The sequence below is a fragment of the Capra hircus genome, chromosome 21, assembly GCF_001704415.2.
Source record: "Capra hircus breed San Clemente chromosome 21, ASM170441v1, whole genome shotgun sequence".
Classification (NCBI taxonomy): domain Eukaryota; kingdom Metazoa; phylum Chordata; class Mammalia; order Artiodactyla; family Bovidae; genus Capra; species Capra hircus.
The window spans coordinates 30,088,058-30,115,408 of record NC_030828.1 but is presented as its reverse complement, the minus strand read 5'-3'; the positions used below and the strand labels follow the sequence as shown (position 1 = coordinate 30,115,408).

The window sequence follows — 27,351 nt, the reverse complement described above, 5'->3', positions numbered from 1 at the left end:
GGGAATTATATGCCATGCCCCTCCTCACAGCATTGCTGTAATAGTTCAAAAGAGAGGGCCTCTTTTAGGGCAATGGCAATAGTGATCACAAAGGATTTAACGGAGTATTCTCCTCAGGTTGCTTGCTTCTATTTATCACCTGTGAGAGGAGGGACTCCCAGAACTGAAAACACAGTCCTCTTTGTAGAAGGTCTGGCTTTACTGCCAGGAATACTTGGCATGCAAATGAGTATCATGTTCACAACTGTAAAAGAATGTATCAGAGCAGGATGTGAGCACCCAGAATTCCGGCCTCTTGGTGGGCAAGGGAGAACCTAAGATGCTTGTTAATAGTGATTGTGTGGTTCAGAAAAGGTTTCCGTTTCCTCAACGCTAATGTGGGAGAAAGAGGAATTACAGATGGAAAGAATCTTATAAAGGCCTGTCTCTGCTCTAAAGTTCCACATTCTCTGAATCTCTGGTCATAGATATGGCCTTCTTTCCCACAGCTGTCCACTATAAATGTCCAATATAAATGAAGGATGGTGAGGTGGTCTCTGAAGGCTGGTCAGCCATCCCCTGGGCTTCTGAATTGTTTCCTGCCCATCTGATAGCAATTGATTATGCCTCTGATGACTCTTACCCTATCAACAGGGAGGCTTGTCTGTTAAGCTGATGGCTGCTACTTTCACCAGAGGGTGGCAAAATCGTGTCAGAAAACTCCAACCAGGAACCTCAGATACAAACGGAAAATGTAGAAATACCAGGGGTCGTCTGCCAAACTTAGATCCTTGCTCCTATTGGAACCCGGACCTTCAGCCTTAGCAACTCAAAGCCAGGGCCAGGAGCAGCAGCATCACCTGGGAACTGGTTGCCCGCCCACCTTCTTCACCCCTAGAGAACTAAATCAAGACACTCTGGGGGTGGAGCCTCCCAAGTGGTTCTGATGCACTGCTCTCGGTGGTTAAAGAAACAAACCACCGATTTTAAAGCATGAAGTCCCGGCCTTCTCATCAAAGTCCAGGTGTGGGCTGAGCCAGTGCTGGAGTCCAGCTCAGGTTCTGCTACCTCCCAGCCGTGGAACCCTGGGCAAGTTACTGAACGATTCTCAGCCTCAGTTTTCTCACCTGTAAAATGGAGATAAAACCTGCAGAATCAGCTGTCCTGGGATTAGAAATAACCAGTGTGTGAGCTGGACCCATAAAAGGTAACTAGTCAGCGGTGGCTCCATTTGCTGCAGTGGATGGCATTTCTTTAGAAGCCCCAGGAGACGCCCTGGCCTTTGTCACAATAAGCCTCTGCACACAGTCTTTTAACCCCCCTCAAGTCCCCCGTTTGGATCCAAACGCTCAAAGAAAGACAAGCAAATCCCGTCCTCCTCCCTAAGGGACCCAGAAGGCCTGAGATACTCTGTCCAGGCCGTGGTCAAAGGCCAGATCAGGCCAGGAGAGACCTTAAAGGTCATCTCGAGAGACTCCCTCCTTTTCCGCGGAGAGGCTGGGCCCAAGGTCAGGCTGTGAGATGCTGGCAGAACCGGGCCCTGGCTACATCCACGCACTCACAGTCCTCGGCTCTCCCCCTGCTCCGCGCTGACGCCCTGCGCCCCAGCTGCAGGGGCGCCAAGATCACCTACTTGCCCCCACTGCACCCCTCAGATGGATCGGTCCGGGCCCGGCACCCTCAGCCCCGCGCCCCGTGGACTCCCGGCGGCCGGAAGTTCCCGGGTCCGCCCAGCCGACTCAGGCGCGGGCGCCAGACAGGCCGGGCAGCGCCTCCCGAGACCAGGCCGCCCCCTGGCGGGCCCGGGGCGCGCGGCAGTCGGGAGCCGGGCGCCCGCCCTCTCCCGGCCGCGGGGCGGAGTCGCCGCGCTCCGGGTCCGCTTCCCCGCCTCCCAGGCCCCCGCCCCGCCCCCTTCGGTGGGCTGCGGGGCGCGGCGCGGCGCGGCGCGGCGGGGCGGGGCGGTGGGTCCGGCGGCCGTCGGAAGCTGCCCGCCGCGGGGCTGGCGAGGGCCGCGGGCGCGGGGCTCCGGCGGCCGCGGATGGGAGGCGGAGCCCGGGCGGGCAAGCGACGGCGCCGCGGCCACCATGGGGAACAAGCAGACCATCTTCACGGAAGAGCAGCTGGACAACTACCAGGTGAGTCTGGCCGCCCCCGGATCCCGAAGCGGCGCCCTTCGTCTCCCTCCCTTCTTTTTCCCGTCGCTTGCCGAGGCCTCCCGAAAGCCGGTTCACCAGGTTCAAACCTTGCTTCTGCCTTCAGCTCGACGCGTGACCTTGGGCCGGTGACTTCTCCAAGCCTCAGTTTCCCCACCCGAGGAATGAGAGCTTTCCAGTTAGAAGATTCTCGCAGGCGTGTCTTTCTGCTCCCCTTTCCTCTCTCTCATTCAAACTTCTTGCTTTTGGCCCCAGTCTGGACCCAAACCCCTTCCCGACCACTCATCCCAGAGCCCACATTGGCGCTGAGATGGAATCCTTAAACTTAAGCTGGAGGGAGGACTGTCCCAGCCCTCAAAACCCGGGAAGCCGCCGAGGAGAGTGAGTCTGTACAGCAGAAATGAGCTGGGTGGGAAGTGAAGCGCGTCAGTCCCCAAATACGATTCTGGGTTGGGGATGTCTTGTTACCCATTGGGATCTTTCCCTCTGCCCCCCGCATGAAAGTAACTGGCACAAGAAGTCAAGCCAGGTGCCAGCCTTATATGGTCACCTCTCCGAGCTCCCTTAGGCCCCAACAACCACCCCTCCTAGGTCCCTCTGCTTCCAGAGTTAGGGAGCTGTCTAGATCATATCCCAGTGCCCTCCCACCCATGTGCAAACTTTTCTGTGGTTGCAGGATGGAGCCCAAACTCCTGACTTGCCCAGAGCCCTGGCCAGCCTGCTGAGGCTCTTTTCCTGCCCTGCGCACTGCAGCCACCGCAGAGCCATCCTCCTTCCCTTGACACACTGGGCTCTTTCCTGCTCCTTTTTGCACATTCTCTGGGATGCTGCTCCTCAGGCTTCAGGTGATCTCGCTTATCCTCCCAGGCCCAACTCTGATGCTTCTTTCCAGGCTCTGCCAGGCAGAGGGGCCTAGACAGTATTGTGGCCTATGTGAAGCATGACTGGGGGAGATGAACACCCGTAGGGTCTCCATGGCTGCCCCTTGCCTTTGTGAACATTTCAGAATCAAGCTTGAAGTGTGGGTCCTCTGATGTGGGCACCCCTTTTGCTCCTGGAAGCGCTGGTTGTCAATAACAGTACTTTCTCAGTTCCACGTGAGGCCCTGAGAAGGAGTGGGGGGCGCCACGTCGGTGGAGTGCCTTCCGTGTGCCCAGCGCTATAATGAATGCTCTCTATGCATCAAGTCATTTGATCATCACCGAGAGCAGGATTATTAGCCCTGTTTTACAGGAGAGTAAACAAAGGCTGAGGAGCCATTCAGTACCCTGTGCAGTGAAAGTTCACACAAGAATTTGACTTGTGAATTCAAGGCTCAATCCTTTTGTTGAGGCTGGGGGCTGTGTGTACTCTTTGTCCTTAAGGCCCTCGCTGACTGCAGAAACAGACTGTTACCTCCAGAGAGGCAGGCGGTGAGTGTGCTCAAGGGGAGGGCTCTAGGGGTCAATGGGAGACCTGGAGGGAAGGGGAGCTTTGCTTTGAATGGTAGATCTGGAAATAAGACAGCACTTGCACAGACCCTTGAAAGATCAGTGGCATTTTGGTCATCAGGGTCCCGGAAGAGGACTTCCAGACCGAGAAGACCGCTTGGGTAAAGACCTGCAGGTGGGGCCAAGCAAGCAGGTAGCCACGCTCAAGAGAGTCCCCTCATGGAGGTGGGGAACCTGGATTCCCACTCAGTCCAGCCTGGCGTTGAGTTTCCCTTCAGAGTCAGGCCGAGTGCTGGGTTCTGATCCTTTGCCAGAGGCTGAGCTCGGTGGGAAAAGTGAGAGCTGTGAAACCGGAGAGCCCCACGTCTCCCTCTCTGAGACTCTCCAGCCGGCCAGGGCCAGCCAGGGCCGCTGAGGGTGACCCCGAGTAACAGCCACCCCCTCCCCCAACGGATCCCCAGCGTTTCCTGCCCTCTCCCCCAGTCCTCGTCCCCAAAGTTCAGGTGTTTCCCTAGACCACCTCTCCGCCTTCCAGATCCAACCCCCTCCCACTGACCCCTCAAACTGCCAAGGGCCCACTGCCTTCCCCAGGACCCTCCACTGCTCCTCCAGCTAGTCTGACACTGCTCTGCTATGGCCCATGTTTTCAGTCAAGAACAAGTCCTGTGACTCAGCCTCTTTGGGGGCTCACCTGGGAACCCCCTCCTCCATCTCCACAGCCGGAAAGGGGCCAGGCCTCTCAGTTTCAGGATGTAATTTCCATCCACACGCTGCTAACACAATCCCTCAGTTTCTCATTCCATTCCCTTCCCTCCTTCTCATTTTCTTTCAGCAGACACAGCATGCATCCCCATTGTAAAGCAAGTTTTCCTTTAAAAAAGAATTCCTGGGCCTAGAGTTGCGCTGTACACATATTATCCAACCCTCTACTGCTGTGGGAGGCCCTAGGGAGCTGTCCATCTCTCGGTTGTGCATGCCTGGAGCAGAAGTGCAGGGTCAAGGATGTGCTGGATCTTTCTAAAACATGGGCGTGACCCTCTCTTCCCCCTGGAATTCCGCAGTGTCTTGGGATAATAGCCTAAGCAGAGTGCAGAGCAGAGCTCACCCCGGCCTAGTCTGGGGTCAGCCAGCCTCCGGAGTCATTCTTCACCCTCCCCTAGCACCCCAAGTTCCAGGCACACTGAAGGGCTTCTAGCCAAGCATGGCTTCACCTCTGGCCTTGTTCTCCTGGTGCCCTCCCCTCACTTCTTCAGCATCCCAGTCTGACCCATCTTTCTGTCCATGCCAGGCCTCACCGTTCTGAGACAGGCTCCCTGATGCCTTCATCCCAGTCCTTCTTGTGGCCACAGAATGGTTTATACCCAGTTATCAGTGTTTACTCTCCATCCCATTTCCTGTGTGTCCCCCGCTCAGGTACAGAAAAGGCAGTGGAGAACTTTGAATGAGGATGTTTGGATGAATACTTGTTAAAGCATAGCTCTAAGGAAGGGAAGGAACTCCAGCGATTCTGAAGTCCTGGCTTGAAGTCAGGAGGGGCTATAGTTCTGTACACTTTAGTAAGCCACTGTCCTCTTCTGGGTCTTGGTGTCTGCAGCTCTCAAACGGGAATGATACTATCTGCTGTGCTTGTGTCAAGAGTTCTTGTGGGGATCAGCTGAGCTGTGTGGTGGTCGGCTGGGCGGTGCCCAGGCTTGCATTGGCCGAGCCCTTTGGAGAGCCCACTCCAGCTGGGACTGGCTGTGGCTTGGCTTCGGACCACTGGCACAGGTAGACCAGCAGGCAAAGTTCTCCTGAGTTGAGCTTTGGAACATGGAAAGGATTTGGGTAAGCTGGGCAAGGTGGAGAAGGCAGTCCAGATTGGGAGAGCAGCGTGAATAGAGGCTTGGAGGAGGAACTCCAGCCTTAACTGCTGTACCATTTGCACTTCTACTATGAAAGCCCAGCCTGCCCTGTCTTCTGCTGCGAGTCCTGAGGGCTCACCTTGTCTGAATTAGGCCCCTTCATCCCTCACTCCTACGCTTTGTGACCCTAACCTGAGCTGGAACTCTTCCCTGAAGACCTATCCCTGTGGAAGGGCAGGGGCCAAGCAGTGACATTTGTTCTCAGTGGAGTATAAGGAAGAGTTCCTGTAGACCTGTGGCGCTGACTCCCTGCATAGCTGAGCAGATGGAGCTGGGCAGGGCTTTTGTTTTGTCTTCAGGATGAGAGCAGACACAGAGCTGCGGGCTCTGAAGGGATGCCTTTGGGACACGGGTCACTGGATGGAGTGTCCAAAATGGGGAGGGAAGCCCCATAAACTGTGGCCTGTATTCTGCAATTTAGCTTATTTGCTTCTCTCACTGCCCTTTTCAGAGAGGCAGTATCCCGTTTTACAGATGCAGACACTGAGGTTCCAAAAGGAGACTGATTTGCCTAAGGATCCAAAGCAAGATGAGAAGTTGAATCTGACTATTAACCCTTTTCCACTGCCAGACTGCTCAGAGCCCTGAGAAGCTTTTAAGGCACCTGCTGGGTTCCTCCTCCGTGAGCTGCCTCCCTGGGATGTGTTCCAGGGAAATAAGTCAACAGACGAAAGAGCAAAACATCGTTCAGTGAGCAGGTTCAGGGCAGCTTTATTGGTAATGTTAAAAACCTAGAAATGGCTGTGTCTAAATGTTCTTCAGAATGAGGAGAAAGGTTAGATGAGGCAGGGCCGATGCCTTCAGTGAGATATTCCCCAGCCAGTGAATTGCTAATGTAACTGCTGTGGAAGGAAGGTTTATGTGGAAAAGTCTGGTCATTCATCCCCCCAGTCTGTATTGCGCACGCACCGTGTATCATATGGGAATACACAGCGGAAGCAGGAGATGGAGTGGTGGGTGTGGGACTGGCCTGGGTGGCCTGCGGTTCTGTTTCCTGTCAGCAGTCAGTGGTCAAGAAGCACATATGCCTGAATTCCAGCCCAGCCCTTGGTGTGTGTGTGTGACTTAGGGCAAGCTCTTCAACTTTGCTGAACCTCAGTTTTCCCATCTACAAAATGGGAAGGTAATGCCTCACTCCCCGCCCCATGTATGCTAGTGATGAGAACGAAACAAAACTGGATATTCAGAGTGCCTACTGACCAGCCTGTGATAATCACGGACTGGTTGTGGTATGGTTCCCAGGTGCATGTTGCAGTCACCTGATGACTTTGCAAACTGCTGGTGCCTGGATCCACCCTCAGGGATTCTGTCATAATTGATCTGGGGTCTGTTGGTGGTGATGGGAGAGGATGCAGGGAGTTAAGCAGTCCCCAAGTGATTCTGCTCTAGAGCAGAGGCCCTCACACTTTAGCAAGCATCAGCATCATGAGAAGAAACTTTTCTAAATGCAGATTTCTGGGTCCCACCCTCCCAAAGTTGCTGATTGTAGGTCTGGAGAGAAGCCCAAGAATCTAAATTTCCACCAAGTCCCCAGGTGATGGTGATGTTGCTGGTCCAGGAACCACATCTTGAGGACCATTGATTTGGACAGAGGGAAGTAGTTGCAATAAGGGACTAGGGTCATGTGAGAAGCTTTCCCATCTGTTGCCAATAAAACTCACACATCAAGACCCAGATACTTCCTTTCCAACCCAGGAGATTGGAGAGAGGAGAAAAGAGAGGGGAGGGGAGAGGAAGAGGATAGGCAGGGGAAGAGAGAGCAGAACCCGGCCTCTTCCACATTCATCCCTGACATCCCCACTGTGCTGACTGGAAGCGCCCTGACCCTTCTCGCTGGGCAGCGTCAGGCCAAAGAAGCAGCCGTGGGGCTGAGAGAAGTCTGTACTTGGAAGACCAGCTGGGCGGCCTTTGCTGCCTGCTTCAGGTTTCTGGGGTCTCCTGAAATGTCAGCCCACGTGGTTTCCATCCTGTCTGAGTCTTAGGCCTGTGGGGCAGGGAATTCTCTGCCCACGTGGGGTGCGGAGAGGACACTGCTTCCCCAGCCTGGGCCTCTTCTAGACGCTACAGAGGAGCCATCGCTGAAAGCAAAGCCTTACCTCCCCAGCAGAAGCTCCTGTGTTTCTCAGAAGGGCCAGGCAGCATGAGGGTCCTTAGTGTAACACCCGCAGAACAGCAAGTAGAGGACAGACTAGTGGGGGAAATCACCACCAAGCCTCCCTTTTTGGCTCGCCTTCAGGCGCCCACTGGAAACCCTAGATGTGCTCCTGTGGGCCTGCTTCCTCGGGTCCTCCTCAACGTGCTGTATAGTTGCCCCAGGGCCCGGGGCTCCAGGTCCCACCCAGTGCAAGCCCAGCTGTCTGCACGCCTGGGCTGTGGCCGTTAGCCCCTTGTCAGAGCCAGCTGTAGTCAGCTTACCCAGGAGGCCCCGCCTGCTCTGGGCTCCCTTATGTTCCAACAACAGGCCAAGGCAGAGGAGCCAGACGGCAGGGGATAAGCACAAAAGCCCTTCATGGCTGGGTATTTTACGAAGTGCTGGGTCCTTTTCCCCTACATACCTCCCACCAGGCCTGGCATAGTAGCCGTCATCACCAGGCAGGCTGAGCTGTGGACAGAGGCATGACTGTGAGGGTCAGGTTATCCAGACAAAGGCAGGACCCTCAAGAAGAGTTTAAAATCTGGGTGACCTCTGGACTGAGTCCTGCCCCCACCCTGAGTCATGCCTACCTGGGGGACCCCATGCCTACTTGGGGAAGCCTCCAACCCAGCCTCCATCCAGATGCTGCCAGCTCCTCCCTGCCCACCATCCTCCTCCCCCACACGCCAACCTCTCCACTGCCTTCTCTAGCCTCATCTGTTCCTGTGGCTACAGATGCAGTTAGATGCTGGGGCTTCCCCAGTCTGTGTGCCTGGAACTCTCAGCCTCTGAGCAGGGGTCCGCTGCCTGCGGCCACTCAGGACACACACCACCCACTGCTCCTCGAGACACCATCCTCAGGGGCTGCCGCGTGGATGTTGCCCCTGCAGCTGGGCAGTGTGACGCCTGTCGGTCCTCACTCCTGTTTTGTCTCCTGAGTGTCTTCCAGCCACTCCTCTCTCCCGCAGGGTATCCCCCAGCCCCTCAAATCAATGGCATCCACCTTGGAACCCTCCATCGGCCCCCCTCAAATGCCCTCCCCCCATGTGTGCCTCCCAGCCCCGCAACGCTGGACACTCAGCTCCCTGGCTCAGGTCAGAAGCTTCAGGAGGCGGTTTGTGGCCCCACTAGACTGCTCCCCTCAATGGGCCGGGGCAGCAGGGCTGATGGCTGTGCCTGTGCGGCTCTGAGCGAGGAAGGAAGGAGCCCGGGGCCCATACAGCCGACTGTATGTGTGTTTTCCTTCCACAGGACTGCACCTTCTTCAATAAGAAGGACATCCTCAAGTAAGTGTGGCTCTTGTTCACCCCTCTGGGGGCAAGGGTGGGGCCGGCCACCCTGGGGGTAGGGGGTTGCGGGGAGAGGGGTGTGCAGGGTCCGCCCAAGCTGGGGATAAGCTTTTCCACCTCCATCAGCAGCCTAATGTGGGCTGCTGTATGAACTCAGGAACTGGCCCATATCCTTCTGCCAGGAATGGAACGTCTACCGAGTGCGTGCCAGGCTCCATGGTGGGCAGTTTCAGAAACATTTTCATTTAATCCTCACTGTGCCCTTGTAACAGGAGAATCCTTTTATCCTCACTTTACAGATGGGGCTGAGCAGCTTGGCTAAAGTCGTCCAGCCAGGGACTGAAGACCTGGCCTCTGACTCCAGGCTGCTCGCTATTTCACTGCCCCCCTGAAACCTATCCGACTAGGAGGTCCCTGTCATTAGACAGGGATCCCTAAGAGCCCCCACACTCAGGCTCTGATGTCCTGCCATTCCTGGGAGGTCCAGAAGTCAGGGGCATGGCAGGATGCCCTCACTGCCCTTGAGCTGTCCACTGAGAGTCTCTTTCCAGGACAGTCCCTTTCTTTTGGGGTGGGGTGGGCCTGGACAGGAGAAATGAAGGTTGTTGGCAGCCTCAGAGCTCCAGGACCAGATGGAGGGCAGGACTCATAGAATGCCAGGAAACCTGGTCCCAGAGGCTGTACCAGCCCCCCTGCCTGGACTGTTAGGTGGCACTAAAAGCCAGCATGGTCTCAGGACCGCTTTCCCTCGAGGTCGATGGGCAGGCTAGGGCTCGATCCTGTTACACCACCCAGGGGAGATGTGGTCTGTCACTGCCATGACCATTCTGCCCAGACGGTGTCCCTTGTTCCTTCCTTTGCCCAGGCTGCTTTTCCAGCTTGTCCCCTGGGCAAGTGGGGACACCCACTCCTACCACCTTGGAGAGACAGGGTCAGGGGCAAAGCCCGCAGCCCTTGGCATCAGCAGAAACCTGGGCTCCACTTCCCAGCTCTGGCCTCAGACCAGCGTGCAGCCTTGCTGAACCTCTGATTCTTTTATAAAATGGGGGTAATGATACCTCTCCTCATAGCATGGCTGAGAGGAGGAATACCAGAGTATGTTTTTTGATAACGGAATTTTGTCTGTAGCTTGAGGGATGTGTGGGTTAGGGTTCCCATCTGGACAGATGGTCCTCAGAACTGTCACAACACAGAGGTCACCCCAGCCCTTCCAGTGACACCTCTTACCTATGACAGTTCTTGGCAAAGATCCTCATTTAAGCCTCACCACATCAATCCTCTATTGCAGGGAGCTCCCACCATCCTCACCCCCCCACCTCTGTAGATGCCAGGCCCAGGTTGCTTGTCCTGTGAGGCCCACCACCATTTTTGTTTGGGCAACAAAAGCTTGTCCCTAGACCTTTGCACAGGCTGCCCCGCTGTGTTCCTGCACGTCCTTCAAGACCCACTCCAGAGTCATCTGCTCTGTGAGCTCCCAGCTACCTTCCCCCAAATGCTTTTGCAAGCCTCTTGGGGGGCTGTGTGGGCTCATGGCTCCGGTCCCATTTCCCCCTGGACTTGAAGTCATTCAGGATACAGGCTCCTCGCGCCTGGCATTGGGCACAGCACCAGGAAGCACTTGAAGAATGTGTGGATGAAGGATAGGTAGGGTTGGCCAAGGGGAGAACATTCCAGGCTAGGAGCAGTGGAGGCAAGGGCACAGACCTGCTTCTACCTTCCCCATCCCCGGCGGTCTCACTGAGAGTAGCAGCGTTGCCCGGGGGAAGAGGGTGGTTCACAGGCCAGGCCAGGAATTGGGTTCAGCCTGATAGGCTTTGGGGGGGGACCCTGATCTCTTGGCAGATGATCGATCCCAGGCAGGTAGGTGGTCTGAGCAGGGGTAGGGGGTCTCCTGGCTCCCTACAGCCCTGGCCCACCCAGCTCTACATCCTTCTGTACCAGCCTCTGTAGTTCAACCCAGGCCTGGGATCCACAACGTGGGGAAAGGACCCTTTCTGGTAGCTGGACACCCTCGCTGAGTCCCCCACTGCCTGCTCTGTCTCTGGTTCCTTCCGGACTCACTTCTGTGTTAGCACTCGTCGGGGACCAGACCTGGTGCTTTTTCTGCAAAGTTTGGTCGAGGCGGGTGGAGGAGGGGTGAAGCCCTGGCATCAGGACCCCTGTGATCTGGTCCCCACTGTGTGGCACCTGCTGTGTCTCAGTTGCCACCTCTGCGACGTGGGGATGAGAGTGCCCCCGGCCCTGTTTTTCCATGGGCCCCGGTGGCTGGGAGGGCAGGGCGACAGCGTTGCTCAGCATAACACAGGCTGCTTGGAGTTTTGTTGCCCATTGGTCCACCCTCAGGAAGGGCGGTAAGGCCGGGCAGCGTGAGGGATTACTTGTCCAGGTGTAGCCACGATGGCTCAATTCCAATTTCAGCCCCCTGGCTTTTCTCCAGCCTTCTCTCTGAGCCCCAGCAAAAGCCGGTGTGACTGACCACCCCTGCCAGGCACGTCCTCTCCACACTGTTCACATCTCAGGTCCAGGCGGGATGACCGAGGGCCCGAGCCCAGAGAGGGCGCAGAGCGAGGCCCTGGCCAGCAACACCAAGCCAGGCCAGCGGCAGAGCCAGGCCCCGGGCCCAGGGCCCTCCAAGCAGCCTGTGTTATGTTGAACAACGCTGTCACCTTGACCTCTCGGCCACTGGGGCCCGTGGAAAAACAGGGCTGGGGCACTCTCATCCCCACTCCACAGAGGTGACAACTGAGACACAGAGGATGCCACACAGTGGGGACCAGATCACAGGGGTCCTGATGCCAGGGCTTCAGGGGCCTTCCAGCGCTGTATCCCCACCCCCACCTGGATGGGTTTCTGGGTGAGCTGCACCCTGAGTAGTGACCAGATGGCGAGGAGGAAACATGAGCGGCAGGTTCTTCTTTGCAGCTTGGGACCAAGCTCTCTGGCAGCCTCGGGTCAGTGATACCAAGTCTCAGATACCCATTGGGGTATTCTCCCCTCCCCCACTCCTCCCTACTCACATAACACAACCCCACCCCCACTCCAGGGTGGATCCAGTTGCTCCCCAGGGCACAGCTCTTCCACCCCGATGCTAAGCCAGACTGGGCAGCCCCACCTTCAGCCACATTCTTCGCCGTAGGTGGTTCCCCCAGCCTCCAGTTAACCTGTGCTCCTGAGCACAGAGACCCAGCTGGCACTTGGGGTGCTTGCCTATGGGTTACTTTATCTTCTGTTTTATTTTCTCAACCATTTAGAAACTCTGCATAATGTATTTTAATTACTTTTAATTTTAATTTCTCCTGTGCTATGTGATGACGGTAGAAAATTAGAAAATAAAGCAGTCAAGAGAGAACAAAAGATTATCAGCAGTCCTGCCGCCCAGAAACAACAGCTATTAACGTTTTGATATATTTGACCTTTAGGTACATGCTGTGCAAGTAGTCTCCTTTGTATGTGTTTGTTGGAAATTTTGATCAGGTTGTTCTGTAATCTGCTTTAAATTTCTTTTCCTTTTAGGCGACTTGTGAAGATAGATAAGATTTAAAAATTGATCTCACCACCTCTTCAGTTCATTTAGTTGGACATACAGGTTTGCAAAGTTTCACTGTTATGATTAGCACTGTAGGGAACATTCTTGGGACACCTTGACATGTAACCCATACCGCTGGGATTATTTCCTTAGGGTACATTTCTAACAGATTTCTGGATCAAAGATGTGGACATTTCTCAGGCTTTTGATTTTTATTTCTAATTGCTCTTCAGCAGCCACGCCTGAGTCTGCATTTCCCTGCTTCCTCAGTCACACTGGCTGTTACATCTTTCCTGTCTTCTGTCCCCAAATCATCTATTGAATATTCCAAGGGTCTCAAACTTTGCTGCCTGCCAGGGCCAACATACACTGCAACGAAATGAACCTGTGTACCCTGCTGGGAATGTTTTGGGACCAGGATCTGCAGAAAAGCTCTTCCTAAGCCCCAACTGATTGTGACCTTGGGGAAATCAAGCCTCAGTGTGATCAGGGAATCAAGGTTTGTCATGTAAGTTTAATTTGTAAGTGTTATCAACTAAATTTTAAACAATTATTTTACCTGAAAGCTAGTCATGAGTGTGGACCACCAACCTATGTGTGACTTCCAGAAGAATTCATCTTCTCCTCACTAATTTCAAACGCTGTTTGTCATGGACTAATCTCATTTATACTGTATTTGGGTTGCCTCTTCTACACCAGTGTCTGTTCCATACGGTTTTATTTATTGTAGCTTTAAACAGTTTTCAAATCCAGTGGGGCAAACATCTGCCCAATTACTTTTTTCATGGTCTCCCCACAGCTCTCCTACGTTTATTCTTCTGAACAGACTTTTGAATCAGGCTGACAAGTTCTCAAATGTCTTGCAGATTTCAATTAAGACTGTGTTCATTTTATAAAATGAAGAAGAAGAAAATGTTCATTTTATAAAATGAAGAAGAAGCAAATGTTGATTTTATAAAATGAAGAAGAAAATGAAGAGAAGATGGCCATCCTTATAGTAATAAGTCTTTCCAATCAGTAAAGTTATCTAATTCCTTAACTATTTTACATCCTTTGGTAAAGTTCCATGGTTTTCCTTGTACACACTTCATATTATTTTATGTGTAGTTATTTTGAGTTTTTTGGGGGGTTGTATTGTGAATCAGATCTTTTTTATATAGTGTTTTTGAATAGGTGAATACTGATAGAAAACCTATTGCATAGAAGAGCTATTGAGCTCTTTCTCATTCAAATCGTTTTCAAAGTGGCTATTCTTGGTTTTCCAGCAAATAGTAATTTGCCTCCTCTCTAAAGTTTAAGCACACTATTTTATTTTCCTGACTAATTACATTGACTGGCACGCAGGGGGGAAATGTTATATAATGATGGTGATGGTGTTGCTGTTTAGTTGCTAAGTCACATCTGACTCTTTCACGACCCCATGGACTGTAGCCCGCCAGGCTACTGTGATGGATTTCCCAGGCGAGAGTACTGGAGTGGGTTGCCGTTTCCTTCTCCGGGAGGTCTTCCTGACCCAAGGATTGAACCTGTGTCTCCTGCATTGCAGGTAGATTCTTCACTGCTGAGCCACCAGGGAGGCCCAAGTGGTGATGGTTAGGAACCCCACTTATATGGGAATGTTTCCTTTGTCATTTAAGTTTAATGTTGGGTGTTGATTTGAGATAGAGAGTATCCTTTTGTTTATGTTTGATGAAGGATGCTGTAAAGAGCAATATTGCATAGGAACCTGGAATGTCAGGTCCGTGAATCAAGGCAAATTGGAAGTGGTCAAACAGGAGATGGCAAGAGCGAACATCAACATTCTAGGAATCAGCGAACTAAAATGGACTGGAATGGGTGAATTTAACTCAGATGACCATTATATCTACTACTGCGGGCAGGAATCCCTTAGAAGAAACGGAGTAGCCATCATGGTCAACAAAAGAGTCCGAAATGCAGTACTTGGATGCAATCTCAAAAACGACAGAATGATCTCTGTTGGTTTCTAAGGCAAACCATTCAATATCACAGTAATCCAAGTCTATGCCCCAACCAGTAATGCTGAAGAAGCTGAAGTTGAATGGTTCTATGAAGACTTATAAGACCTTTTAGAACTAACACCCAAAAAAGATGTCCTTTTCATTATAGCGGACTGGAATGCAAAAGTAGGAAGTCAAGAAACACCTGGAGTAACAGGCATATTTGGCCTTGGAGTACAAAATGAAGCAGGGCAAAGGCTAACAGAGTTTTGCCAAGAGAACGCACTGGTCATAGCAAACACCCTCTTCCAACAACACAGGAGAAGACTCTACACATGGACGTCACCAGATGGTCGACACCAAAATCAGATTGATTATATTCTTTGCAGCCAAAGATGAAGAAGCTCTATACAGTCAACAAAAACAAGACCAGGAGCGGACTGTGGCTCAGATCATGAACTCCTTATTGCCAAATTCAGACTTAAATTGAAGAAAGTAGGGAAAACCACTAGACCATTCAGGTATGACCTAAATCAAATCCCTTATGATTATACAGTGCAAGTGAGAAATAGATTTAAGGGCCTAGATCTGATAGATAGAGTGCCTGATGAACTACGGAATGAGGTTCATGGCATTGTACAGGAGACAGGGATCAAGACCATCCCCATGGAAAAGAAATGAAAAAAAGCAAAATGGCTGTCTGAGGAGGCCTTATAAATAGCTGTGAAAAGAAGAGAAGCGAAAAGCAAAGGAGAAAAGGAAAGATATAAGCATCTGAATGCAGAGTTCCAAAGAATAGCAAGGAGAGATAAGAAAGCCTTCCTCAGTGATCAGTGCAAAGAAATAGAGGAAAACAACAGACTGGGAAAGACTAGAGATCTCTTCAAGAAAATTAGAGATACCAAGGGAACATTTCATGCTAAGATGTGCTCGATAAAAGACAGAAATTGTATGGACCTAACAGAAGCAGAAGGTATTAAGAAGAGGTGGCAAGAATACACAAAAGAACTGTACAAAAAAGATCTTCACAACCCAGATAATCACGATGGTGTGATCACTCACCTAGAGCCAGACATCCTGGAATGTGAAGTCAAGTGGGCCTTAGAAAGCATCACTACGAACAAAGCTAGTGGAGGTGATGGAATTCCAGTTGAGCTATTTCAAATCCTGAAAGATGATGCTGTGAAAGTACTACACTCAATATGGCAGCAAATTTGGAAAACTCAGCAGTGGCCACAGGACTGGAAAAGGTCAGTTTTCATTCCAATCCCAAAGGCAATGCCAAAGAATGCTCAAACTACTGCACAATTGCAGTCATCTCACACGCTAGTAAAGCAATGCTCAAAATTCTCCAAGCCAGGCTTCAGCAATATGTGAACCATGAACTTCCAGATGTTAAAGCTGGTTTTAAGAAAAGGCAGAGGAACCAGAGATCAAATTGCCAGCATCCGCTGGATCATGGAAAAAGCAAGAGAGTTCCAGAAAAACATCTATTTCTGCTTTATTGACTAGGCCATAGCCTTTGACTGTGTGGATCACAATAAACTGTGGAGAATTCTTCAAGAGATGGGAATACCAGAGCACCTGACCTGCCTCTTGAGAAACCTATATACAGGTCAGAAAGCAACAGTTAGAACTGGACATGGAACAACAGACTGGTTCCAAATAGGAAAAGGAGTACGTCAAGGCTGTATATTGTCACCCTGCTTATTTAACTTCTGTGCAGAGTACATCATGAGAAACACTGGGCTGGAAGAAGCGCAAGCTGGAACCAAGATTGCCAGGAGAAATATCAATAACCTCAGATATGCAGATGACACCACGCTTATGGCAGAAAGTGAAGAGGAACTAAAAAGCCTCTTGATGAAAGTGAAAAAGGAGAGTGAAAAAGTTGGCTTAAAGTTCAGCATTCAGGAAATGAAGGTCATGGCATCTGGTCCCATCAGTTCATGGGAAATAGATGGGGAAACAGTGGGAACAGTGTCAGACCTTATTTTTTGGGGCTCCAAAATCACTGCAGTTGGTGACTGCAGACATGAAATTAAAAGACGCTTACTCCTTGGAAGGAAAGTTATGACCAACCTAGATAGCATATCCAAAAGCAGAGACATTACTTTTCAACAAAGGTCCGTCTAATCAAGGCTATAGTTTTTCCAGTGGTCATGTATGGATGTGAGAGTTGGACTGTGAAGAAAGCTGAGGGCCGAAGAATTGATGCTTTTGAACTGTGGTGTTGGAGAAGGCTCTTGAGTCCCTTGGACTGCGAGGAGATCCAACCAGTCCATTCTGAAAGAGATCAGCCCTGGGATTTCTTTGGAGGGAATGATGCTGAGGCTGAAACTCCAGTACTTTGGCCACCTGATGTGAAGAGTTGACTCATTGGAAAAGACTCTGATGCTGGGAGGGATTGGGGGCAGGAGGAGAAGGGGACAACAGAGGATGAGATGGCTGGATGGCATCACCAACTCGATGGATGTGAGTCTGAGTGAACTCCGGGAGTTGGTGATGGACAGGGAGGCCTGGTGTGCTCAAGTCATGGGGTCACAAAGAGTTGGACACGACTGAGCAACTGAACTGAACTGAAGGATTTTTAAAGTTTTTTTTTTTTGGTTATGCCATGTGGCTTGTGGGATCTTGGTTCCCTGACCAGGGATTGAACCTGGGTCTTCGGCACTAAAAGCACTGAGTCCTACCTACTGGACTAGCACGGAAGTCCCAAGGATTTTAATTTCTTTATTGATGAGAATTAATATGTACCTTAAAATACTTTTTATTAATACTCTAAAAAATTGAAGCAATTCACAAGTATATGAAGTGGTAAGTGAAAGTTGGCCTCCCTCTTCTCACTTTGCTCCTGTCCCACAGGGACCATCAGTGTAAACATGTGCCCTTCAGATATTTTTCTGTGTCCATACAGTTGTCTCATCATAAATGCAGCCATCAAGATGATTGAAATATTTGTTTGCTGCCTACTGATGCAATTTGTACACAAATTTCGAAACATTGATCCTTCCTGGCATTCCTGGAATAGATCCTCCTTGGTCCCAATGTATTATTCTTTCAAATGCTGTTGGACCTGATTTACTAATGTTATTTTATAAGATTATTGCATCTGTATGTGTAAGGGTCATACAGCATTATTGACTTCTTAAACTGGGAGGCCTTTGCTTTTTTGCCTCATGCTCTGGACCAGTTCAAGTAGCATAGATATCAAGCATAGGTATCATTTCTACTCCTGGGACTTAGGTGGGGACTGATATATACATCTTGAATTCAATAGTGCCCTTTATTGGGAGGATGGGTGATAGGAATGTAGTTCTGTGACAATTTCGAAGTTTCTCCCACAGGGATTCATCTTTACAAATTCTCCTTGAATTTTCTTAAAAAAAAAAAAAAAATCCAGTATCACTTTAGTCGTGGAATCAGAACAGATCCATGTCCCAGGGCAGAAGATGGCCTTCGCACCCTAGAAGACACCTCCTCAACTCCACCAGTACCCAGAGACCTTCTCCCAAATCCCTCCTTTCCAGGTAGCCCCTGACATGGCAGGCAGTGTGCTAATAGCCATCTGTTGAGGCAAGGTGGTTTTACTAATGCCATCCTTTTTAATCCTCACAGGCGTGAGGAGGGTAGCACATTCAGAAATCTGTTCTCCATGGAGTTGACCTGCTTGCCCAAGGCCATGCAGCTAATGAGAGGATTAGGCAGGGCTCCAGCCTTATCTGACTTCACACTCCTGCTGCAACCACCCCACATAATTGTGGAGGTGTAAGCCAACCCCCAGAAACACCCCAACAACACATCCCAAATGCCTAGGTCAGGTGGGAAATGTGATGGTCCTCTCGAAAGCAGATGAAACTAGACACATAAATGGTGATACAGAGCCCTAGTTCCATGTTTGGGGACAGTATAAAAAAGGGCCGATTTTTCCTCGATGCCAAAAGTGAGAGCAAAGAAGATACCCAGCCAATAATTGGCTATGTAGTACTGTATGGTAATAACTTTATAATACTTTTCACACAAATAATACATACAGAAAATAAGACATTTTAAATCTTACAGCACCTTGAAAAGTACAGTAGCATGGTACAATAGCTGGCATACAGGGGGCTGGCATCAAACGAACAGGTAAGAAGTCACTGACTGGAGGAGAGAGAGGAGGTGGGAGATGGCAGAGCTGAAGGGTCACCAGCAATAGGAGATGGAGGGCAAACTGCAGCTTCACTCATCCCTGACATTGATGGCTCAGATGCTTTGTTCCTAGCTGATTCAGTTCTATCTACCCTCTTGAAAAACAATCTAGTGATGTCTGAGTAGTAGCTTTTTTTTTAATCATGACTCAGTAGCACCAGATTGTGTTCTGAACAGCTGCCGCAACCTTGCTGTGCTGTTCTACATCGGGTCCTGTGAATCAGCAACCAGCAGTGCCTCCTCAAATAAAGAAAATCCCCTTGCCAGCTCTTGTGTCATGAATCTCTCTGGTTCTTCAGTTTCTTCCTTTTGTCTCTATCCTTTCTTTGGGCCTGCCTTCTATCAGGCCTTCGTTGGTATCAGAATGAGTGTTGTCGCACAGCAAGGAGTTTAGTGAGGTCCGTCCTCTTGCAGACCTAGCCTGACACAGATTCTGCACTTGTGTACTCTACACAGTGCTGTAAAGTACACAAATGCACAACCACTTGTAGGGGATGCGCACGTGTGACAATATACAGCAGTCTCGTGAACTAACTTAGGTGATGGGACATGGGAACAGACGTTTGTGTCTCTAAAAGTTCGCAACTTGAAGGTTCGTGTGTTGGGGACTTACTGTAGAACGGTGCATACAGGATTAGCCCAGAGCTGGGCACGGAGTGAGCACTTGCTGAACAGTGACTGACATCACATGTGTGCTCTGGGCAAGCAGTTATCTGCTCTGATGGAGAGGGCTGGGCAGCCGGGCAATAAGAGTTGAGTGGAACCTGATGGGGAACTGGGTGGCTATGCTGAAGGGCCTGCTAAGGATGGGCCTAGGAGTGTGTCACTGGGTCAGGCTGCTTAGAAGACCAAGGTTGCTCTGGCTTTGAGGGTAGCAGGGCAGATGGGCCCCAGGAAGTATGGGCCCCTTCAATCCAGGCCCCTGCAACCCTGGCCTCACCTTAGGCAGGTTACCTACCATGGCCCCCCAGACAATGCTCCTGACACTCATCCTCCCATCTGGCAGCACCCTGAGGGTCCACACAACATGGAGGCGGGCTTGTGTTCCAGGGACGACTCAGCCAGGCGGGAGGATGGGAGGGAGCTGGGGACCCAACCCATCAGCGAGGAGGGCCAGGCTCAGGGCAGTGGGCTCCATCCCAACAGCTCCCAGCTGGAGAGGGGCTGTGGGTGGCCCAGGCTCAGGGGCTTCCCAGGATGTGAGGGTTTCTGGAAGCTCTTGCAGAGACCCAGCAACCCTTGGGGCCTAGCTTGGGGGCGATATCAACCTGGGCCAGGTCTTCAGCAGGTCAGGAGTGGGGAACAGTGGAAATGGTGTGGGGAGGGGGCGTTAAGAGCTTCTGCTCTGGATTTCCAGTCCTGGGTTCCAGCTGTAGTCGCTGAGACTTCCTGGTTGTGTGGTGGTAGACCAGTCACCCTTAACTTCTTCAGGCTTCAGTTTGCTGAGCAGTAAACTGTGGTCACAGTGCACCTGTCCACACGGTCGTAGGAGAATGAAAGAGGTGACATGCCTGGCACATAGATTCTTACGAGAGTCTAAAGAGGAAAAAATAAGGTGGGACTGCACGCCCTTGAGGGTGGGGGTGCCCAGTGGCCGCAGCAGCAGTGGTGGTGGGAACGCCAGGACCCAATCCAGATATCAGCACGGGTCCGGGCAGAACTTGCCTTCCTCACAGATGCCATCCCCTGTGGGCAGAGGAGATGGTCTCCCCAGGCTCCTGGCCAACGTGGGTCTCCAGCATGGGAGGTAGGGTGCAGGCAGGCAGCACTGGGCCTCTGAGGGCCCCGGGGCCTGTGTCCCCTCCAGCCCCTTCTCTCTGCTTCCCCTGCAGGCTCCACGCACGGTTCTATGAGCTGGCCCCCAACCTCGTCCCGATGGACTACAGGAAGAGCCCCATTGTCCACGTGCCCATGAGCCTCATCATCCAGATGCCGGAGCTCCGGGTACACGAGCGGCCGCTGCTGCCAGGCAGAGCTCGGGAGGAGGCTGGGGGCTGGGGGGTGTGCCCCTCCGGATGGCGGGGCAGCAGAGCCACCTAGACCTGAGCTGAACCCCCCACTGTGCCTCAGTTTCCTCATCTGCACTCTGAGTAAATGAGTCCCGTGTGTGGGACTGCGTCAGGGTGCTGTGACTAGTGCTGCCCCCTGGTCTGCAGGCGGTTAGCCTGCACTCACCTGCTCACCCCTTTGTTAGGCGGCCCAGCTGCTGTCCTTGGCAGACCCTGTGTGTGTCTGCTTTTGAAGGTAACTTTCTTCCAGCCTCCTCCTTGCGTGGCTGTAGTCTCACAGCACAGTCATCCATAGCATCCCTTCTCAAACTGCTAACGTGCCCAGGGATCACCTCGAGGTCTTGTCAGAATCCCAGTTCAGGTTCAGTAGGTCTGGGTGGGGCCCAAGGATCTGTTTTTCTAACAAGCTTCCAGATGAGGCTGATGCTGCTGGTCCTCGAACCGTTTATATGCTTGACCTGAGTTTCATGTCCCGAGTTCCTTACTTATAATACACAGAAAGTGTACTTCGATAGTAAAAAAGCGTTTGGTTTTTAGAGCACGTTGCTGTGGGTCTTTGCAAATAGCCCCTCTCCAGGTCTCAAATGTGTGACTCTGGGGTCAGGGTATCCACTTGGGGCCTGTATCCGGGCTGTGACCTCAGTCCTGAGGGATAGTAAGTCACAGGCTCAGCCCTGGACAAGCAGCCGGGCTGGCCTAGAGCGGGGGCTTGAGCCCAGGCTCAGAGGATCATTCGAGGGTAGGAGGCACTTGGGAGGAACCTTGGGGTTGTCTCTCAGCCCCCTCTGCTGGACTGGGCACAGAGTGGAGTGGCCCAGTGCTGGCCCGGCTGCGGTAGAGGACTCCAGGAGAGATGGCCCTGAGTGAGCTGGGATCAGAGGAGGGAGTTGTCGGTGTAACTTCTCACCTCCCTATGGCTGGCCTAGGAAGATTCACGGGAGTTGGGTGACTGCTGGCCTGGGATCTGAGTGATTCTCTGATCCTGGCCCAGTTATCCAACCTCTGGAGCCCACTTCTGCCTCCCATGATCTTGGTCTGAGCTGAGAGCTGTAGTAGTAGGGAACAACCTTTATATTCTCTTCCAAATTAATCTCTAAAGGGATGTTGCCTCTAAGCTTAAATTATACATAATGGCCCATCTCTGGGAACCCTGCCTCCCAGGTAGTGAGCATTAAACTAAAATATCTTTGTTTAGCTCACAGGTAACATCCTGACCAGGCCCAACTATGAATGACTGCAGGGGGAGTGAAATTAACACCTCCCCTCCGGACTTCCCTAGTGGCTCAGACGGTAAAGCGTCAGCCTACAATGCGGGACACCTGGATTTGATCCCTGGGTCGGAAAGATCCTGGGGAAGGAAATGGCAACCCACTTCGGTACTCTTGCTTGGAAAATCCCGTGGTCGGAGGAGCCTGGTAGGCTACAGTCCACAGGGTCGCAAAGAATTGGACACTGAGCGACTTCACTTCACTCGCTCCAGAGGCTGATGGGAACCAGGAAATGTTTCACTTTACTCCCTCCCCCTTTAGAAGGAGCCTGAATTCTAACTGAGGCAATGTGGTTCTCTGGGACATGAGTCTGCCATCTTCTCAGTTTGGTGCTTTTATGAATAAAGTTGCTAGCCCTTGCCCCAGCAACTTGTCTGTTGATATACTGGCCTTTTGTGCTGTGAGCAGTACGAGTTTGGACTCGGGAACATCGTCTTCTCTTGCATGTCAAGGCAGGAGCCTCCGTGTACTCCCTGGGTAATGGGACTAATCCCTGCTCCTGCTGGGAGAGGCGATGCCTCCAGTGGGCACTCTGCTCATCTGAACAATAGAACGTGACACTCGTAGAGCTCTCACTAGGGCTAGGCCTTGTTGCTGTTGTTCAGTTGCCCAGTCGCATCTGACTCATTGTGACGCCATGGACTGCAGCGCGCCAGGCCTCCCTGTCCCTCAGCATCTCCCAGAGTTTGCTCAAGTTCATGTTCATTGCATAGGTGATGCTGTCCAGCCATCTCATCCTCTGACACCCTCTTCTCTTTCTGCCCTCAATCTTTCTCAGCATCAGGGATGTTTCTAAAGAGTCATCTGTTTGCATCAGACAACCAAAATACTGGAGCTTCAGCATCAGTCCTTCCAGTGAATATTCAGGATTGATCTCCCTTGATTGACTGCTTTTATCTCCTTGCTTTCCAAGGGACTGTCAGGAGTCTTCTCCAGCACCACAGTTCAAAGGCATCAATTCTTTGGCATTCTGCCTTCACTATGGTCCAGCTCTCACAACCGTACAACTGGGAAGACCATAGCCTTGACTATCCAGACCTTTGTTGGCAGAGTAATGTCTCTGCTTTTCAACACACTGTCTAGCTTTGTCATCGCTTTCCTGCCAAGAAGCAGTTGTCTTCTGATTTCATGCCTGCAGTCACCATCTGCAGTGATTTTGAAATCCAAGAAGAGGAAATCTGTCACTACTTCCACCTTTGCCCCTTCTATTTGCCATGCAGTGTTGGGGCCAGATGCCATGATCTTAGTTTTTTTAATATTTAGCGTTTCGCTCTCCTCCTTCACTCTCATCAAGAGGCTCTTTAGTTCCTCTTCGCTTTCTGTCATTAGCGTGTCATCTGCATATCTGAGGTTGTTTTTGTTTCTTATGCCTATCTTGATTCCAGCCTGTAACTCATCCAGCCTGGCATTTCTCATGATGTGCCGGGCCTTGTACCAACACCTTATTTTTAACTCATTTAACGCTCTCGCAACCCAATTATGTAGGTGTGATTATTATTCCCATTTTACAGATGGGGAAACTGAGGCCCAGAGGGGTTAGGTCCCAGAGGCATAACAGATGGACTCCAGGGTCCTCCCAGTGAGCCTGCACCCATGGTGACTGCTGTGGTTGTTTTCTTCAGGAGAATCCCTTCAAGGAAAGGATCGTGGAGGCTTTCTCTGAGGATGGTGAGGGGAACCTCACCTTCAATGACTTTGTTGACATGTTTTCTGTACTATGTGAGTCGGCTCCCCGCGATCTCAAGGCCAGCTACGCCTTCAAGATCTACGGTAACCTGGGCCTAGAGCAGGGGCTGTGAATCTGTGTGGCGGTGGCATTCCATAGGCCAGCTGGTTATTGCTGGTTCCCACCCTGGGGACACCAAGAACACTTTGAAGAGTGCTTGTCCAGCGCGGTGGCCAGAGGGGACAATTTGTACATGAGATACACCTGTAGGGTCCTGAGATCAGAGGAGGGAGAGTGGGCAGTTAGCATGCAGTGAGTTCACACGTGGCGACCTCTCAGCAGGGCCTGGAGTTCGTTCACAGGAGAATGCGGGCGGGCACACCCGGGACAGGGAGCAGCCTATGAAGAGCTCAGGGAAGCACACGGCACCGGGCTTGGGGAGCTGACGGGGAGACGACCGTGCTGGGATGAGCACAGTGTAAGTCTGGAGAGGTCATTGTGGCTGGGCTTTTGAGGAGCCAGCCAAGGAGTTTGGGGGTTACTATGGGGCTTCAGGTGAGGCCAGGCAGCCCTGTGTTCTTGAAAGCTCTCTCAGCATCCTGGAGGTGTGAATTGGAGGAGCTAGACTGGCAGAGGCCAGAGTTCTGGAGAGGAGCCCTCTGCAGGTGGTGAGGCTGGCCTGAGAGGTAGGCTCCTTGGTCCCCCCAATCCCGACTCCAGCAACTGCTGCCAGAGATAGGGTGACCTCATTTCACCCCAGCCCAGCCCAGGACCCATTATCCTACTGGCCACCAGAGGGCGCCAAACACCCACGAAGCCCTTGGTTTCTGCTCCAGAGGACTGGGACTGGTGTCAAACCCTCAGACAGTGCTCAGATGGGAACTCTGAAGCCCAAGGAGGGGTTGGAACCCGTCCTGGAAAAGAGGAGCCACGGACAAACCTCCTGTCCCCCGCATCTTTGGTCAGCCAGGAGATCCCAAGGCAGTGGGGTCCACTGGGCTGTTTTTTCATTTTCTAGTTGTCCTGTTTATTTCAGGGAACTTTCGTCTACATACATCTCTGCACCCACATTGTATTTGCACAGCAGAGGCATGGTATCCACCTTGTCTACTCTCCACAAAGTACACCCACAAGGTTCAAGGAAAAAACCTCTCAGATTCCACCCATCGTCCCCTTAATGCTGGACCCCAGGACATTGCTCCTGGGAAAGGCTATTGTCTGCCAGAGAGGGGAAGTGCAGGGCACACAGGGGAAGCCAGGCAGGCATGGGGACAGGTGAAGGGAGAACCAGGGCTGCCCAACCTCCCTGGATGGGAGTGTAGAATGGAGAAAGGCAACTGGGGACCTGGGGTTTGGTGCTGGGGGAAAACTGGGCCCTGACCTCTAGCAAGGATCACCCACTCCCTTGACCTTAGTTTCCTCATACAGAATGGGCAGAGGGTTCCCCATCTTGCCAGCCCTACAGAGAGGCACCACCAGAGGGCAGAGAAGTATCCTATCTTGTGCCTGCCCCAGGGCCCCTTCATAGGCCAGTGTGGGGATGTGCCATGGAGGGTGCCCAGACAAGAGCTTGGGCTCTGGGGTCCCGCACTGAGCAGGGATGTGACCTCAAGTCATTTGTCCTTTCCAAGCCTGTTTCTTCATCTGTACTGTGGGGGTTCTAACTGTACCCACTGAAAAGGCTTATGGTGAAAATTAAATGAGATGGAGCCTGAAGTGCTTACATTGTGCTCTTCCTCACTACCACTGATGCTAGGGTTTGGCCAGTTGGCAAGAAGAGCCCTTATGTCTAGGAAGTGCCACCCCCACCCCCGCCCCCGGCCCCCAGCCCCCAACCAACCAGGAGGAGGGGTTTGAGCTAAAACTTGATGGAGTCTGCTACACAGATACATGGGAAGTGCCGTCCACGTAGAAGAAACAGCACGGGCGAAGAAAGAGTTGACAGTTGGGTTGAAAGGCAGTCAGAAGGGTGTTCCCATTCCCTCCATGAGCCTGTGTGGCTCGGCCCTCTGGACGTGTTGCTGGGCTGTGGGCAGCGGTAGTGCCTTTTGCCAAGGATTAGAATCAAATCGTTCCCTGCTCTTTGAAGCCAGGCATGGGGCCTTTCTGAGGGCCTTCTGAGTCTCCTGGCCTCCTTGTCTGGCTAGGGGCCAGAGGCAATGTGGTGCAGTTTAGAAAATGTGGGTCTTAGCATCAACCAGGCCCTGGTCAGCATCCCAGCTTCCCATCCAAGCAGACATCTGACCTTGATTCAGTCATTTGGCCTGTCTGGGCCTTGGTTTCTTTAGCTCTAGAGGGAACACGAAGTCTACTGTGGGGCAGAGCTAGGAGGGCCATTTGGCCTGGGTCTCATGTTCCCAGGAAGCCTCAGATTTGGACATTCCAAGTGTCTCAGGCTAAGTGTGTGCTTGCCGTCGTGCTGGGGGTTTGTGCAGATGGTGAATGTGGGTCTGTTGAATGTGGTGTCCAGAGGTGCCTTGTGGGTGAGCCCCCTTGGTCCCGGTTGGCTGAAGAGCAGGATCCAGTGTCCCCAGAGGGTGCGCGGGGAGGTGTCTGGTGTGACCAGCTTGGAGGAGAGTGGCCTGAGTGTCCCCACCCCCTCCCTGCAGACTTCAACACAGACAACTTCATTTGCAAGGAGGACCTGCAGCTGACGCTAGCCCGGCTCACCAAGTCGGAGCTGGACGAGGACGAGGTGGTGCTGGTGTGTGACAAGGTCATCGAAGAGGCCGACCTCGACGGTGACGGCAAACTGGGCTTCGCAGACTTTGAGGACATGATCGCCAAGGCCCCGGACTTCCTCAGGTGCGGCTCCAAGGGGCTGGCTTGGGTCGGGTGGGCCTCATGGGGGCTGCAGCCGGGAGACCCCTAACAGCAGTGGCGCTGCAGGCCCCGTGCGGCCCAGGAGGCAGGTCAGGCTCCAGGCCCAGCTGCCCCCAGTGTGTGCCTGGTGAGCCCGCTGTCCCCAGCAGGGCCGAGCTCTCGGGGGAAGGATAAGACCTGGGGGCCCTTTGGTCAGGTGGGGTTGGACGCGCAGGCACGGCTGGCCCTCCAGGCCTTCGTTCCCCCGTGTGGATTATTCATGAACTCTGTGTCCTCCCGGAGGGACTGTCCAGGGTTGGACGCGGGGCCTGGTTGGCTTTCTGCGAGGACCTTTACGCACCCGGTCCAGAGCCACTCACCCCTTCTTGCTCTTTCCTTCTTTCCAGCACTTTCCACATCCGGATCTGAGGACAGTGACCAGAAGCCAACCATCCGGCCTGGTGCCCGCATGAGTGTGACCTCCAAGCTCCCCAGGAGTGGAGCTGTGGCCTCGGCGGTTTACACCCACAAACACTTCTTTGGCCCTTTCAGCAAAAAAAAAAAAAAAACCAGGGAAGGGGGGATATCAGGAGTAGGGCCCTTCCCAGTCCCCCTGTGGGCCCTCCCCAGGCCCTCCCTCTCTTCCCCCACTTTCCCTACTCCCATCAGAAATGGCCCCAGTGGGAGGGGGAGGAGGAACCCCTAACTGGGCTGGGGTGCTGACTTGTCCAAGTGCTGGGCAGGCACCCGGGTTGCCCAGGGCAAATGGAAAAACAAAAAGAGGACAAGGTTTAACAAGCTATGCAATCTTTCTCTAGAGCCCACAGCTGGGCTGCACCCCGGGCCCGTCTGTTCCTTCTCCCCAGCCCTTCCCAATGTGAAGCTGTGGGAACCGTGGGTGCAAGGACTCGGCCCCTGTCCACCACCCCATCCGCCCTCCCCGACGACATGGAATCCTCAGTGGTGTGTGCTGTCCAGATTTGTGAACTCCTGGTAGTAAAACACTTTCATGTTCTCTGTTTGTTGACCCCTTTTCTCCTTGAAA

At 52.5% G+C, this 27,351-nt stretch overlaps 1 protein-coding gene across 4 annotated transcripts; it reads left to right on the top strand.

The window, feature by feature from the left end:
• On the top strand, window positions 1,947–27,321 carry CIB2 (calcium and integrin binding family member 2). 4 transcript variants are annotated; one of them, XM_018066400.1, is made up of 7 exons: window positions 2,047–2,114; window positions 2,809–2,977; window positions 8,849–8,883; window positions 20,394–20,505; window positions 23,461–23,608; window positions 26,114–26,309; window positions 26,714–27,321. In XM_018066400.1, the coding sequence occupies exons 2-7, from the start codon at window positions 2,957–2,959 to the stop codon at window positions 26,733–26,735; spliced, it is 534 nt and encodes a 177-aa protein (XP_017921889.1). In that variant the 5' UTR covers window positions 2,047–2,114; window positions 2,809–2,956; the 3' UTR covers window positions 26,736–27,321. The 4 variants fall into 4 exon arrangements, with proteins under 4 accessions (XP_005695142.1, XP_005695145.1, XP_017921889.1 ...); XM_018066401.1 differs by lacking the exon at window positions 2,809–2,977 and adding an exon at window positions 12,400–12,472 and having other exon boundaries at window positions 2,050–2,114; XM_005695085.3 differs by lacking the exon at window positions 2,809–2,977 and having other exon boundaries at window positions 1,947–2,114.

Excerpts from the sequence above, each read along its gene's own strand:
- CIB2 (XM_005695085.3), top strand. The coding sequence starts at position 2,064 with ATGGGGAACAAGCAGACCATCTTCACGGAAGAGCAGCTGGACAACTAC. Across the intron at positions 20,506-23,460 it reads TCCAGATGCCGGAGCTCCGG|GAGAATCCCTTCAAGGAAAG; the intron begins GTACACGAGCGG and ends TGTTTTCTTCAG. Across the intron at positions 23,609-26,113 it reads CTACGCCTTCAAGATCTACG|ACTTCAACACAGACAACTTC; the intron begins GTAACCTGGGCC and ends CCCTCCCTGCAG.